This window comes from Nanorana parkeri, unplaced genomic scaffold (assembly GCF_000935625.1).
Source record: "Nanorana parkeri isolate BGI_ZX_2015 unplaced genomic scaffold, ASM93562v1 scaffold25, whole genome shotgun sequence".
In the NCBI taxonomy this organism is placed as follows: Eukaryota; Metazoa; Chordata; class Amphibia; order Anura; family Dicroglossidae; genus Nanorana; species Nanorana parkeri.
The window spans coordinates 2,941,888-2,958,230 of record NW_017306293.1 but is presented as its reverse complement, the minus strand read 5'-3'; the positions used below and the strand labels follow the sequence as shown (position 1 = coordinate 2,958,230).

At 42.5% G+C, this 16,343-nt stretch overlaps 2 protein-coding genes across 2 annotated transcripts in view; one reads left to right on the top strand and one right to left on the bottom strand.

The window, feature by feature from the left end:
• The first annotated feature begins 325 nt into the window (after positions 1-325).
• On the top strand, positions 326-14,714 carry NAA40 (N(alpha)-acetyltransferase 40, NatD catalytic subunit). The gene is made up of 8 exons (XM_018565119.1): positions 326-478; positions 4,415-4,510; positions 6,244-6,296; positions 7,818-7,913; positions 9,628-9,786; positions 12,331-12,414; positions 14,242-14,319; positions 14,396-14,714. The coding sequence occupies exons 1-8, from the start codon at positions 473-475 to the stop codon at positions 14,532-14,534; spliced, it is 711 nt and encodes a 236-aa protein (XP_018420621.1). The 5' UTR covers positions 326-472; the 3' UTR covers positions 14,535-14,714.
• Positions 14,715-15,226: 512 nt separating this feature from the next.
• Positions 15,227-16,343, bottom strand: part of LOC108794424 (actin, alpha cardiac muscle 1-like) — a 5,532-nt gene continuing 4,415 nt past the window's right edge. The window contains exons 5-7 of the mRNA XM_018565461.1: positions 16,068-16,259; positions 15,784-15,965; positions 15,227-15,441 (exon numbers count right to left, since the gene is read on the bottom strand). Coding sequence (XP_018420963.1) covers positions 15,298-15,441; positions 15,784-15,965; positions 16,068-16,259 — 518 coding nt within the window. The 3' untranslated portion in view covers positions 15,227-15,297. The remainder of the gene's footprint in view (positions 15,442-15,783; positions 15,966-16,067; positions 16,260-16,343) is intronic.

Sequence of the window (16,343 nt, the reverse complement as noted above, 5' to 3'; positions counted from 1 at the left end):
AATGGGTGCAGCTAGGCTATATTTTTACAGCTTTCTGTCCTGCCGGAAACCACAGCATAATATGCAGAAAAGCGTAGCAAAGAATCGTGTCCCTGCTTACAACACCATGCACTGCCCAGATAAATGCAGAAAACCTGTCAGAGACCACCCCATACCACTAGACTAGGGTACCTTCCGCCATCCTCCCTCATCATTCCAACCCCCCCTCGCCACACGTTTTTTGTCATCCAAACAAAGCCTCGGAGAATGTGGGTGGAGCTTCCTTTTCCCCGCCAATACGCAACGAGGCTTGGAACGCACACGTAGCACACGCGTGCGTTCCATTGCTTTCTAATCAGCCGGGGGAGATGCTGAGGGGGCGTGTTGGCCACCGTACGTGATGATATCATTAGGACTTGCCCATTGCTTCTCTTTCTGCCCCTCCAGCACCGAACCGAACCGGGATTGAGTGTCTTATGTCATCAGCTACGTCATGGGGGTGAGGAGGCGGGCTGGGTGGATGAAGTAAATGGGGTACTTGCTATTACTGATGGGCTTTTGCAGGGATGCTGGTATGCTGTGCACTGGGTCCGGGTACTGGGGTCACAACTTCCTGGAGTGGAGGGTAGATTGGGAGCTGTGTTTGTGTGTGACCAGCAAAAAGTTGTGTGCATGGGTCGCTCTTCATTAGGATACAAGGAGTGACTGGAAGTGCCCAAAATGTGGCCTCTGTAGCCTCTTCCTGGGCTTAGTACATATGTCAGACAGTGTGTGATGATATTCCTGTATGCAGAATGTAATCAGCAGTTGTGTCCTGTGTGTGATGAGCTGTAGCCAAAATCATGGTGCTTATTAAAGCGGAACTCTGGGAATAACGAAAATCTTCCCTTGCGATGTGTTCCCCCTGTCACACTGCTAGGGGTAGAGGAATGCCATATAATAGTCACAGCAGCCGGCGCTCTCTTCTCCCTGACGCTCCAGGTTGTGGGTGTTCTCTCTCCATCCTTTGGGTCCTGCATTGGACTTGATGATGGTAGTAGGTGACCGCTTGCCAGATCACCCTAGAGAAGACACTTCAGAGGATTATTCACCCAGATGTAGCTTGCCATGAGTATTACCCCTACCCCGGGATAAAATACGGGGGCCCACTGCAAGGGTAGGTTTTTTTTATTATTCACGGAGTTCACCTTTAAAGTAGACCTTGCATCATAATAGAAGATACAGTTATTTGGTACAGCCCCTCGCCCTCATATAGAAGTGTCAGGGAAATATCTATATAGAAATAGTTTAGGGGTCAGTGATGTCTTTCAGTATCCTGGCAAAGCTGCGGATCCCAAATCTTGCAAGAATGTGAGTCTGAACCGTACTGAGAGATGTCATTGGCACCTAGTCAAGGAAGCTGGAAGCTGGGGTGTGTGGAAAGTAACTTTTTTTTTCTTTTTGTTTACCTCTTCTTTTTTTTTTTTTTTTTCTTCCTAGTATTTTTAAATGGGGGTGGAGCACTGCTTGACAGCGGTAATTTCCATTTTGATGCAATGTCTGCTTTAAACGCTATGGTGCAAAGAGAAATCAAGTAGCCGCATGTATTAGCCTGCTAGAACTCGTTACCTTCTCAGCATGAATTTCTGGATGAAATGGAGAATGATGTTGCTCTTTGTGCTTTAGTGCCGGTGCACACCTAGGCGACACCCCACCGCGTGGCAATCGTGCATGATTCCACGCAGCCAAGAGTTGCCAGGTGTGCACCAATCTCTCTGTGGGTGGCACTATTTTCCAAAGGCACCACAGTCGCGCCGTGGTTTCCCCGCTGCGATTCCGGATGCGTTGTGTACAAGTAAAATAGTCGCACGTCGTGTACAAGTACCTTTTTTTTTTGTTTCTGTGATACATGATGCGTGGCTGTTTTAGTCGCGTTCATGTTCGGAATTGCGGCTGGATACCGCACGGTCCGCCCAGTGTGACTGGGGTGGCATTGGAAAATAGTGGCACCCACAGCGCGATTGGTGCACACCTGGGGGACTCCTGACCGCGCGGAATCGTGCGCGGTTGCCACGCGGTGGGGTGTCGCCTAGGTGTGCATCAGCCCTTGCCTATCGTGATGCTGAACTTGTCAGCTTTTAAAGTGGAACTCCAAGAAATAACTTCTTTTTTAAACTTTTGTTGTGTATAAATAAGTTCTCTTCAGTGATGATTCATCTAGGTCCGGATCGCTGCTGTGTAAGGAAATAATCCTAATTCCATTCATCCCGGATGCTGTTGTCCGCGCTGAACTTCTGGTGCTGTGGCTCTAGTACATTGAAGGGACCTGTTTAACCTCCCTTTCTTTTTCCCTTTTCTATTCTCAGATTGCCTTATATTCTGATCACAGAATATGAGGTGTTTTGTGAATGAACCAGGGGAGATTTTGTCAATTACGCACCCACCCCCTCCCTTGGTCTATTCACAGAAAGCCTTGTACTCTGTGAGCAGAAGATAAGAAAAGAGGGTGAATGGGATCCCTTCACTGTACAAGAGCCGCAATTTTCAGCCCCAGGATCGGAACCTCTCCGCGGACAGTATTATCCAGGATGGCTTAAACTAGGATTGTTTCCATTCACAGCACTCCGGACGTAGGAGAGGTAACTTATTTGTACACCGCAAAAGTCAAAAATAGTTTGTATTTTCTGGAGTTTCACTTTAATGTCTAAAGGTCTAAAATGTGTCTAATGTCTAAAATGACTCTAAGGTCTAAAGTTGGCCAGAGATGGAACCATTTGTCATCCGATCAGCAGAGATTTGATGAACTTGTATGACAATTGGTTTGTTTCATGTCCTAAAACAATCGGGTGAGGACTGATAATGACACATTTTCAGAAAACAGATTTTCTGGTATGAAGGAAAATCATTCTTGACCGTTGAATGAGAGATGTGAACGATTGTGCACAGCGGTGGGCAGTGGAGGTAGTGGGAAATCTGTTTGAAATCTCCTCTGTCACACACTAACACAGAGCATGATGAATGGTTCCTCAAAAATGTTCTTGCTTCCCATATGGTGAATATTTTGTTTGTGTTTTTTATCTTTAAGGCTTGTTCACATCATGTCCGTTGATCTGTGTTTTTCTGCACACCCCCACAGATATATGGTGTGAACAGGTCACATAGAAAACAGTTGTCTCCTATGTGCATTGTCCATATCAGCTCAATGGACATGCTGTGGACAGGCCCTTAATGTTTCTCGATGGTATAGATATCTTGTAAATAGTTGAATCTCCATTTCATCGTAGCAGACTAATTAATGAAAATGGGTATCAAAATATTCAGATCACATATGATTTAGCAACAGGATTTTATTTATTTTTAGCAGGTTGATCCACCCTAGAATGATTGAGTTATTCGTGGATGCTAGCATGTGGGACAACCTAATAGTTTCTCATTGCTCAGGGTTAATAACTGTGGGATCCCACTGCCTTACTACTAGCAAAACTGTTAGTAGGGGACACTGCTCTTTTGTTAGGTCTAATGTACCTTGTATTAGGTTATTCAGACTGCAGCCGAAGGAGTAAGAATACTTAAAGCTGCATGTTGGTTGGGACCAGAGTCAAGAACTACAGCAGGGGAATATTGCCAATGGAGGCTCCAAAAGTCAGGGAAGGACTCTGCTCACCAGATACCACCTATAAGTGAAGTATCTGTTTTTGGGTGCACTGGTTCTTTTAAAGTGTTGGTAAACCCCAAAAAATTATTTTTCAGCAGAGGCTCCAAATCGGCTGTGTGCGGTAAATGGTAAATACCTGGTGATCGGTTGCCAGTACTTCCTTATTGACATTGGCAATGGTCTGAAAACCTATTTATCAGTCTTCTGCATATGCTCCTGTTTTATCTCTAGGAAAGCTATGCATTGGCACGGCGTCCACTTTTCTCCTCAGCTAGCACCACCGCATATGACACTCCTGAACACCCTGTGGGGTGACTCCAACTGTGTGATTGACAGCAGATCCTCCAGGGAGCCTTGCTGTCAGATACAGAGCTTGCTTCGTGGGATCGTTGGCTATGTGTCCGTGAGCAGAGTGAATAAAACTTATATAATATGAGTCCACATGACCGCAAGAGCACCAGTCGGCTCGGGGGGGGGAGGAATCGGCCAGGGCAACACTACCGTTCCGTCTGCGGGACGTGTGGCGCTGCTACTGAACTCCACCCACATATCAAACAGATCAGTGCACAGGAACAGGAGACTGATCGCATGATCTCAGCGAAGAGGATAAGAAATGGGTATTTGCAATTATTAAAATGCTGCGATTTTTGGGCCATTATTTTATTGTATTCATTCACTTCAGATAAGGCTAAAACAGTTCAAATGCATTTACATACACTTTAAACACACTCTTACTAATCCCAACTATTTTCAATTCATATCAAATATTCATGTATACGCTTTTTCTCCTTTGTACCTTAGCGAAAATCTGTTAGAGCGAAAGAGAAGAAGCAAAAGCGCCAAGAGGAGCGTGCTGCCATGGCTGCAGTACATGCTAAGGTGCAAGCAGCCAACCAGGTAAGTGTTATCTCTATATACATCTCCTCCAATTCCAAAAAAGTTGTGACGCTGTGTAAAATCTACATAAAAACAGAATGCAATAATTTGTAAATCTCATAGACCCAAATTTTATTCACAATAGAAAACGTATCAAATGTGTAAACCTGAGAGACTTTTTTGGACCATTTTAGGGAAAAAAATAAGGCCATTTTGAAATTGATGGCAGCAACACGTCTCAGAAAATTTGGGACAGGGCCAGGTTTACCAGGGGTGTAGCATGCCCTCTTCTTTTAACAACACTCTGTAAACGTCTGGGAACTGAGGAGACCATTTGTGGGAGTTTTTAGAGGAATGTTGTCCCATTCTTCCCTGATATAGGATTCTAACTGCCTAACAGTCCTTGGTCTTTGTCGTATTTTTCATTTCAAGATGTGCCAAATATTTTCAATCAGTGAAAGGTCTGGACTGCAGTCAGGCCCGTTAAGCACCCGGACTCTTCTACTATGAAACCATGCTGTTGTCATAGATGCTATATGCGGTTCAGCATTGTCCTTCTGAAATATGCAAGGCCTTCCCTGAAAAAGATGTCGTCTGGAAGGGAGCACAGGCTGCTCTAAAACCTGGATATATCTTTCAGCATTGATGGTACCTTTCCAGATGGGCAAGCTGCCCATTCCATACGCACTAATGCACCCCCATGCCATCAGAGATGCAGGCTTTTAAACAAAGTACTGATAAGCCAGAGGATCCCTCTCCTCTTTAGTCCAGAGGACGCGGCACCCGTAGTTGCCGAAAAGAATGTCACATTTCGATTCATCTGACCGCTGAACAGTTTTCCACTTTGCGACAGACCATTTTAAATGAGCTTTGGCCCAGAGAACACGGCGGCATTTCTGATTCATGTTCAGATATGGCTTCTTTGCTTGATATAGCTTTAACTTGCATTTTTGGATGGCACGGTGAGCTGTGTCCACAGACAGTGATTTATCGAAGTATTCCTGAGCCCATGTAGTCATGTCCATCACAGAATCATGACTGTTTTTAATGCAGTGCCATCTGAGGATCTGAAGATCACGGGCATCCAGTATTGCGTTTCGGCCTTGTCCCTTGCACACAGAGATTTCTCCAGATTCTCTGAATCTTTTACAGATATGATGTATACTGTATGTATATATATATATATATATATATGTGTATATATATATATATATATGTGTATATGTACTGTGATGATGATATATTTGAAGTCTTTGCAATTTTGACGTTGAGGAACATTATTCTGAAATTGTTCAAGAATTTTTGGATGCAGCTTTTCACAGATTAGTGAACCTCATCCCATCTTTACTTCTGAGACCCGCTGACTCTCTAAGATGCTCTTTTTATACCCAATCATGTTACTGACCTGTTGCCAATTATCCTAATTAGTTCTTCAGCTTTTCATTGTTATTACCACGTGATGTGCCAGCTTTTTTTTGCCCTGTCCCAGCTTTTTTGAGACCTGTTGCTGCCAACAATTTAAAAATTACCTCCCCCACTTTTTTTTTAGTGGTACATTTTCTCAGATTAAACATTTGATATGTTATTTCTGTTATGAATAAAATATGGATTTGTGAGGTTTGCAAATCATTTCATTCTGTTTTTCTGTAGATTTTACACAGCCTCCCAACTTTTTTGGAATTGGGGTTGTATGAATCTTTTATATTGTTTAGTTACTTGTCTGTATCTCTATCTTTGTCATTTTCTTTCTGTAGCTTGGTGACCCACTTGGTGCATTCCCAGTCTTCAAGAAATTTGACAGAAACGGGTAAGATTAAGATGGCCTTATTCAATTCAAGGAGTTCTTATTCCTATGTGCTGCTTCTTTTTTTTTTTTAATGGAGAATTATGAGGAGAGTGAAATACACTCATCCCCTTAATAAGAGCTGACGTGTGACACTGAAGCTGTCACAGGTCAGCTCTATTGATTGAGAACTGAGCGATTTACATACCGTGATTACTCCGTTCCCCATCTTCTCATTACAGAGAGCAGTGACTGTCAGTCACCGCTCCCCACATGGATTTACACTCCCCTCTGTTCCTCCAGTGCTGAGTGGAGAGATGGACAGGGGAGGGGGTGGGCACAGCTGACTGTGGCTCTAGAGGCAGAGCCAACTGTCAATCAAGCAGCGTGGCTCTGCTATATGCTGAGTTTTGGGTCACAGGAGGACATTAGTATATGTCCTCCTGTGACCCTAAAGAGGAAAATGGCAAAAAATGTTGAGCCATAGTTCTCTTAATTTCACTTGTATTAAAGTGACGCTATACTCGCACATTAAATAAAATTAAGTTCTAATATGTAAGCAATGAATATTGAACTATCTCAATGTTTAATTCTTCACCTTTTTTTATCGGCTTTAAAAAATGATTTATTTCTCCTGTTTTGCAACTTCTTGCCAAATAGTGGCTACTTTTCTTCTTCATGGTCACTGAAAAGTAGCCACCCTCTGTGCTCACTCTTGCCGAGGCCTACAACAAGACATGAGGAAGCATGATGCGCCCTCAGATCTCCTCTACTGATTCCTCCTCGCTGCTTAATGTCCTCCCTCAAATCCCTCCCATATAGATTATTTTGCTAGTTTAGGTTTTCATAGCTGGTAGGAATCCTATTAGTTCACTCACGTACGGGTATGGCGAGGAGGGAAGGGGGGAGGGGAGGAACCGACGTGTTAGAGTGTGTTATATGCACATGCGCACCTGGACCACTGCACACAATGTATTAGGGGAAATGTAGTCAGACAGCGGGGTGTGCGGACAGGATCAATGTGCCCTCCTGTAAGATCCAGGCCGGAAGTCAAAGGAGAACGGACGACGCAGGGGGAGCGCGCAGAAGTCTTTTAAACGAGGAAAAAAAAACGGTAATATTGTAATTTTAAAAATATAAACAAAAGCTCCATTTGTGAAATTATTATGTGCAGCTTACTAGAAGTAGAAGTAATGGGAGAGTTTTGTCACTTTAAGGTGAAGATACTTCCCTTCCAGCAGCCCATTCATTGAAAGGACACTGCTTTGTTTCATAGCCGCTGCATGTATTCCACATGTTTGGGTTTGTAGAATACCTGCTCCCCTGCCACATGCTGTAGTCCCTCCTGTTGGCTCTTATGTCGCTAGATGGTGGGAGGGCTCCCCACGTGTGGTGTGGGTAGCAGGTATTCAACCCACCCCCAGGTTAAATACGGAAACAAAACAAAAAAACACTGTTTTGCTGCAATTAAGAATAAGAGCTCTTTGTTGAATAAGCTGTACATGGGTTTTCTTCATCACGTATGCTTGTTGTTCACCCTTTCAGGTTGAATCTGACAATAGAGTGCAGCAGAGTGAGGGATTTGGACCAGAAGACTCTAGACTGGGCATTTGAACTCACAAAGACAAATATGCAGCTGCTGTAAGTTTAATTATTTCACTGTTATTTCTGGAGGTATTAGTTTTCCAGGTATAGCTTCTGTCAGTCATATATACTTTATTCTGAAAAACATGAACTCAAGAACTGCCTAGCAGATATTCTGAACCTTTTGTTTATGGAGGAACCCCTGGAAAAGTACATTTTAGGAAACTCCTTCTAAAAATTATTTACAGAACATAAGCCTGATCAGCAAGTTGTATGTTTAGTAATAAATGGAAACAAGTGTTTCCATTTATTAACAAGAAAATAATCTTCAGTAATGACCAGAAAAGAAACTCGTACAGTGGGAGGAAGGCTCCTTTTACCTTGGTGGCCAGTGGGAGATCTGCTACTTGGTGATCAGTGGGTGTTTGCTTACATGTGTAAAGCTGACTGTCGACTTCACACTGGAAGTGATTTGGGCAGCTATAAAGCTGCCTGATCACTTCCAGCGGCTGTTAGTTGTGCGCTGTCAGTTTCTGTGCTTGATCAGCTTCATTGTAGTGGAAATGTAACAATAGGGATCTGATAGATCCCTAATGCCTCCTTAAAGAGGAACTGTCACCTCTAATGTGCTGTCACATAGGGGGCGTGTTAGCCCTATGTGCTAGCAGTAAAGTTAAAAAATCAAAACACACAATTTTGACTTGTTTGGTATCTGTTTACTAAATGCAACCTCATCTTATTTCTATATTTTGCCAAAAAATGGGTAAGATCTTGTGCTTATGTGCACTAAAATTAATTCAAATGTGGGTTTGAGAAACCATTTCACTAATATGTGACAAAAAGTATTGCAACTGCTGCCATTTTATTTTACAGGGTCTCTGCTTTCAGGAAATCTATAATTCTGGATAGATCTTGAGGCCTAAAATGTGCAAAAAATGGCTCTGGCAGTGAAAGGAGCCCGGTTATATTTGTTGTTGGCCACACATAAAAAAGGGCAGTTATAGCCAATGGTGTGATAGGTTTCTTGTATACGGGCCACAATAAATTACACCAGATTTCAGAGGCAGTGTCAAAAGGGTTCTGCCTGTCTTTATCATTCTTTCAGCCTGGCTATACCAGAAGAATGGTTCACCAGAGGGGCTATTTGTGAAAGATCAGGTACACCCGTCCCACTTTAGAATTTTTGGCTTTCCTCATAATCTTTAGCAGAAAACCAGAAGCCAAGTTTTTAAAATTCAGTTTGGTAATAAGAAGTCCTGGGAGGACATCTCACATAGGACTCTATAGAAATCACTTTCAGCCTTCTGCATGCAGGAATATGGGAATATTCTGTTACAGAATACTTCATTTGTCCTCTAATATCAGAACTGTACCATCATATAAAATAGTAAGGAAACCACATTCCCCGTTTACAGAAGGCGTGCTGCTGCTGTGCATTGAAATACTGATATGCGAATGAGTTGCGATGACAAGTTGCATTTGAATGCAGCAATTATTTTGTATAGGCCAGGGGTGGGAAACTCCGTCCCTCCAGCTGTTTTGGAGCTTCAGGTCCCAGGAGGCATTGCAAGATTTATAGCCACAGACATGACTTCCAGAGGGAGATTTGTATGTTGGGATTTGTAGTTAAAGCACAGCTGGAGGGCTGGAGTTGCCCACCCCTGATATAGACAGATATTTTGGCACACACAAGCTGCAGGACCTTTATGCTGAGTTTGAAGGAGGACATGAGTTGCAATAATTACAAAGAATGTTTTCTCTCTGATTACAGCTATGAGCAAAGTGAATGGGGATGGAAAGAGAGAGAAAAGCGCGAGGAACTAACAGATGAGCGTGCCTGGTATCTTCTTGCCAGAGATGAGCTTGGAGCCCCTGTCGCTTTTGTGCACTTCAGATTTGATGTGGAGTGTGGAGATGAGGTTCTTTATTGGTATGAATGCAGCGGATATACTGTATATGCCTTTTAGAGTAATGCAATGCTGCACATACACAACATTGGCCACTGACATCTCTCCTAGGATGTGGACACTTCACTTTTATCTGTTTAGAGCAAGCAAGCCAGTGACATTGTGTTGGTTGCATTAGGCTTTCTGTTTTTAACAATGGCTATCCTGCAATTTCTTGCCATTCTTGTGTATAGTACCCACTGCAGACTATAGATGAGCTGGCAACCTACGCTGGTTCAGGCAGCTCCTCCATCCTATCCACTGAAATGATGGGCTGCTCCATAGTTTTCAGCCTGTATGTAGGTGGCTTCTCCATGGAGGGTCTGTGGAGAAAAGGCCACACTGCTGTATGCCAAGGCCTGCGAACACATGTGGAGGGACGGAAGATCTTCTTTTGCTGGCAGTAAATGGCCCTTGGGCAAAATTGTTGGCTGTTCTGAAGTCTATGGTGGACTTTTTATACTTGACAGAAGGGAGTTATTCCTATCGTTTCCTGTCATTACACAAGTTTTAGAAGCAAATGTGCCAGCAAAATAGGCAATTAGATTAAAATAGAATGTAAATACCTAACTTTTCTGCTACCCATGCCACCAAAAAGCTGCTCTACTTAGTAGAAATCCTTTATATAAGATCCGCAGGGAAACCAACTCTTCTGGGAGGGTTTGTCTCCTGGCTCTCGCACAGCTTTGAATGGTTCCTCCTGCTCACCTCCATGTCACTACTGTATCCTGTAAAGATGAGGTCAGCAGGAGGAACCATTGAGAGCTGAGGGATCCCAGGAGATCTACATTCCCGGATGTTTCGATTTCCCTGTGGCCTTCAGGTGAAGATTTCTTCTGAACAAAGTATTATACTGGTGCAGCGTACAGTAAGAAAAGGAGGTTTTCCATTTAATTATGTAGCTAAACTTTTGTGTAATTACATGGTGGGTTTAAGGTGTTTGTTATAGTTTACATGGATAGATCACATGGCTCTTTTGGAATGAAACACAGATGTTTCCACCTCCTACAGCTTTCTTGTGAATAGCTTGATTGTGATATAGAGCATTTTATTTAATTATAAGCAGTGATTTGTTATGTAGCAACTCACTGAGAAGTAAATGGTTTACTTTTCAGAACGCATGTCGGCTTCATATAATGCAGAATATCAGTTTGTTCTTAAAGTGAATCTTTTATCTGCACTAGATGATAACAATAAGTTGTATTGTTCAGTGCAGCTAAGCAGTACCATTTGTCAGAGCTGTGTCAGCTGAATTGCATGATATTCAACATAATGGAAGCTTTCCCACTCGTGTGATTCACCTCACTGTGCTTTGATCTAAAAGTGCAGGTTGTTCCACTGCCAAAGTATGCAGAACACAAGTGGGGCTTCAGGTTTAAGTTGTTTAAAAAATACTTTAAAGAAAGAATGCATTATAATTGTATCCTACAGTAAGTGCCCTTTCTGTATGTTGTGGATTACATTTAGTTTGCTCATCCTAATGCAGTATCAGCTTTTGTTGTATTTATTTTTTTAATATGATGAAAAATGCTTTAACAGTTGAAGCCAATTCAACTCGATGGCTCACTCTTATGAAGTGGCTACAACTTGGATCTAAAATGGAACAAAATGGGCAGAAATCCAAAATGGATAACACAAACCAATGAATTGTCAGTCGCATAGATCGGGGATAGACCTAGACCAAAGCTCTGGAATAATCTACAGCTGTGGTGACACTACAAATCTCTTCATGACTGTGACTGCCACAGTCTTGCAGTGTCTACTGAGATTTGTAGTTTTACCAAAGCCTGCCTACCTGATCTACAGCTTCTATATCTAATAAAGGGCGAGAGAGAGACGCTCACTCTCTCGGCATGCTTTTTTGGTTCAGGAACAAGAAATCCCAGAATACTGGGATTCTGGCAACCATAGGAGTTGAAGTAGTTGGGTGTTCTGGTACATACAAACGATGCCGGTTTTAAAATCAACTCTTGGCAAGTAGGTGGAGCCTCTCCCTATGTGTTTACCTGCTATATGCTGTTTTACTAGCACTATCATGAGAAATATATTGGAGGGGAATTTATCAAAACTGGAGCAGACTAAATCTGGAGCAGTTGCCCAGGGCAACCCATCAGCTTCTCTCTTCAGTTTGTTCCATTAAGATTTGAAAATTCAAGCGAGAAGCTGATCGGTTTCCATGCACAGCTGCTCCAGATTTTGTCTGCTCCAGTTTTGATAAATTCCCCATGTATTTTGTTCCTGTATACTGTTAGGTGTAACTTATATACTGAATACGAGCATTACGTTAGTGGAGAAAAATAAATTGCAGTTAATTTTCTTGATTAAAATACTCTTAACGAAAATATTGTTACGGCTGCTCAAGCATCTCTTCCAGTGTTTGTTTCACCCAACCCTTCTCATTGTTTCTTTTGCTGACAAGATGGTCTGCATGTACAGCAATGCAATATTAAAAGCATATTGGTACTTATCCTGTTATCATATTTTTGTTTTTGTGCTCTAGTTTCTAACTACTTTCTCTTGTCTTTCAGTTATGAAGTACAGTTAGAAGTTCGTGTCCGCAGGAAAGGAGTAGGGAAATTTCTGGTCCAAATCTTACAGTTGATGGCGAATAGGTGAGTGTGTTCAGTATACTGTTGTGTGGGCAACAATTGCACCTGTTGCTCATCCTTGGTGCACATTACATGGTCCTGTGGAAACTTCTTTTCCAGCGTACTTCTAGGTTTAGTTTAAAGGGGAAGTTTCTTCTAAACATAACATACAATTGTGCTTCTGAAACAGCATTGTCTTCTACTGTCTATTTGAAATATTCTGTCTCTGCTTTCCTACCTAGTTATTTTTCCCATCTGTCAATGTAGTTTAGTTATTTATATTGGTGTTAAAAAGTGAGTGTAGATATGATGGTGGAATCTATAACTGTGTAGAGACTTAAAAGGGTAAAGCTGGCCATACACCTGCAGATTTTCTATGGTCAGATGGAAAAAGTGCAACAGAATACCTCCATCTACTCTAAACTGTGTTGATGGAGGAATCTTCCGCTGGGCCAAGCTTCAGTATCTTGCTAGTCGGCACCGCTGGCTCTTAAAATACCTGAACAATGCCTGGATCCAATCAAATTGTTTAGATATTTTGACAGCCTGCGGGGCCGACTTGCAAGATACTGAAGATTAGCCCAGCGGGAGATTGCTCCATCCACACAGTTTAGCGTAGATGGAGGAATCTGTTGCACTTTTCCATCTGACCATAGAAAATCCGCAGATAATCTATAGGTGTATGGCCAGCTTAATTCTACTCTCCCAGGTTAATTTGGGAAAATGGAATTGCCCCCTCCAATCTGGCCGGGGATTTCCCCAAATTCACGTGGAAAAGTGGAATTACCCTTTAGGGAAAAGTATACTAACCGATGGGAACTAATCATGTTTCATTTCAGTAACATGTAATTTATGCTGTGGCTTATTTAAAGTAGAACTATGGGGTTAAGTCTTTTCCCCATAGTTCTTCTTAGGGCAACGGGAGGACACAAACTAGCATCCTCCCGTCACCCTAGGCTCAGTATACTGCGAGCTGTAGCTCGCGGTATACTGAGACGCCGCAGTATACAGCGAGCTGCTGCTCGCAGTATACTGAGACGCTGAAGCGGATCCCGACAATTGTGCCGGGATCCGCCCAGCTGCGTGACTGACAGCTGGCTCTGCCTATCTAGAGGCAGAGCCAGCTGTACCCGCCCCCGTCCATTCCGCCAGTCAGCGCTGGCGGATCGGAGCGGGGAGTGGGGAATCCAGCCCCTCCCCTGTCACGGCAGAGAGCTGTGACAGGATCGAGAGGTGAGCGAACGCCGGTATGTGTTCGCTCACCTCCCGATCTACTGAGCCGACCTGTGACAGCCTCATTGTCACAGGTCGGCTAGAACTATGAGGTGAGTGGAAAGTACTCAGCTCATAGTTCTCCTTTTAATAAACTTCACTATTACAAAGACCAGCCATGTGCTTTGGCTATCTGAGCACTGCTGCCAATGACTAACACTGGCTATACACATGGTAAGTTTCTGTCAATGTCAACCACATTTTCACCTAGCTTGAACTTTTTTGAAGACAAAAATGGTTAAACAGACCAAGGCAACCTGCCACTAGCATTTTTTATAAATAATTTACACTAATCATGGTAGGCCACATAAAGGATTTGTTAGATCATTGCAGTCAGGAGCTGGTTTAGGAGTGGTTCATATTTCTAGAAAATGACCATGTATGACCAGCATTAATGTCGGCTTATTAAATATAATTTCCTGACTGCCAAGTGTTGCCTCTTATTACTCTTTGCAGTTTATGAAAGTAACACATTTATTGTCACACTGTTGCAGTTTTGATGCACAGATCTTGGCCCTGTTTGTAGCTATCTCATTGACTGTTATGCGCTTCCCTCACTATTGCTACTTGTCTTCACAGTACACAGATGAAGAAAGTTGTCCTTACAGTATTTAAACACAATCATGGGGCTTACCAGTTCTTCAGAGATGCGTTACAGTAAGTCTGATTTAATGCTTCTCATGTTTGTTCTCCTTTATTCCCAATGTTATGCCTACCTTACTTTTCCCTTCAGGTTTGAGATAGATGAGACCTCTCCCAGTGTATCGGGGTGCTGCAGTGACGATTGCACTTATGAGATTCTGAGCCGCAGGACAAAGTATGGAGACACCTCTCATTCACATTCAGGACAGTGTGCTGGCTGCTGCCATTGAACAAACCTTTGGATGGACATGTGGATTCTTGTGGTTTTGAATGGACAAAAAATTGTCTTTTTGTTTTCCCCTCCTTTTTTAAATTTAGTGGTGTTTTAAATACCGCACTTTTGTGCACGTCCATTTGACTTGCACCGTTGCAAGTTCTTTTAATATTAAATAAATTCTCTTTGAACCCAACTAGCCAGTGTGAAGTAATAATCAATGAAATGAAAGATATAAATAATGTGATTGGATGAAGACAGATGCTTTTATATACAATTTCAGTGTCCCTGAGACTTGTATTGTATTAGATTTTTAGAACCAAAAGTAGACTCTGAAATACACAGTTGTAGATTGCAATGTTGTGTTCTTTAATACTGTGCCGTTTTACGTCCTTCTTTCAAAAGAGAACCAAGCTCAAACCTTTTTATTGGCTTTAATCTTCTTTTGGGTTATAACAGACCTGCACTGCAGGGAGAAGACCGTGAGCTGATTGATCAGTGTTAAGTAGTAGCTCAGTACTCGAACTGTGGAGCCGGCATGTGACAGCTGCAGTGTCCAATGCCAGCGCCAGTACATTTTGATTCTCCTTTCATGGAAGCATATAGACCGATATTTTTACCACTGAATAATGTGGAATAGAGTTTGAATGGTATAATTGAAAACAAATACAATGGGTTTATTCAAAATTGTGTTTTATTACTTGTAGGAATCATTTAATGCTATACGTATCCATGTACCACATAAAGGACTCGGGAGAAAAAAAAAGTGGATAGGTAATTTAGAAGCACTTTCTGTGCACAATGGAAGGACCTGCCTCATCGTACTCTTGCTTGCTGATCCACATCTGTTGGAAGGTGGACAGAGAAGCCAGGATGGAACCTCCAATCCAGACAGAGTATTTACGTTCAGGTGGAGCAATAATCTGTAGAATACGGAATAACAAAAAGTTACAAATCATGCAAGTACAAATGTTTATTTTAAAATAAGTGGCTTTCTACATTGGCTTGGCATGGCATGAATACAGGTTTTCCTTTGCTCTGTGGCCCCAGGAAGTTAGTCTGGTAGCAGTAGAGCCTTTCTTGGGGAATTATTAAGGAATTTGTATATTACCTTGTTATTTGTCAGTTTGCCAATTAGGTATGCTGCAATCTAGCTTCCAGTAAGGGTATTTTCAGAATACATTTGGATTGTGTAAGTGTAGCTTTTCAGTAGTTGTAATACTGTATAGGGTTGGGAGTTCTCGTTTAAACTTTGTTAAACGTACCTTGATCTTCATGGTGCTGGGAGCCAAGGCTGTGATTTCCTTCTGCATACGGTCAGCAATACCAGGGTACATGGTGGTACCACCAGAGAGCACATTGTTGGCATAAAGGTCCTTACGGATGTCAATATCGCACTTCATGATGGAGTTGTAGGTGGTTTCATGGATACCTGCAGATTCCATACCTAGAGTAGACCAAACAAGGTGTGTGAGAGGAGTTCTTTTCAGAGTGCAGATGATAAAGGTTGGAAATGATTGTCATATATTTAGGAAAACTGTATATTTACCAATGAAGGATGGCTGGAAGAGGGTCTCTGGGCAACGGAACCTTTCATTACCAATGGTGATAACCTGTCCGTCTGGGAGCTCATAGCTCTTCTCAAGGGAGGAAGAAGAGGCAGCAGTTGCCATCTCATTCTCAAAGTCCAAAGCTACATAGGCGAGCTTTTCCTTGATGTCACGCACAATCTCACGCTCAGCTGTGATAGGAGAAAATGGGCATTATTAGTAGAAGTTAACAGTAGCCTATCTCACCAAGACCAAAAAGATGCTTTCCATAAGAT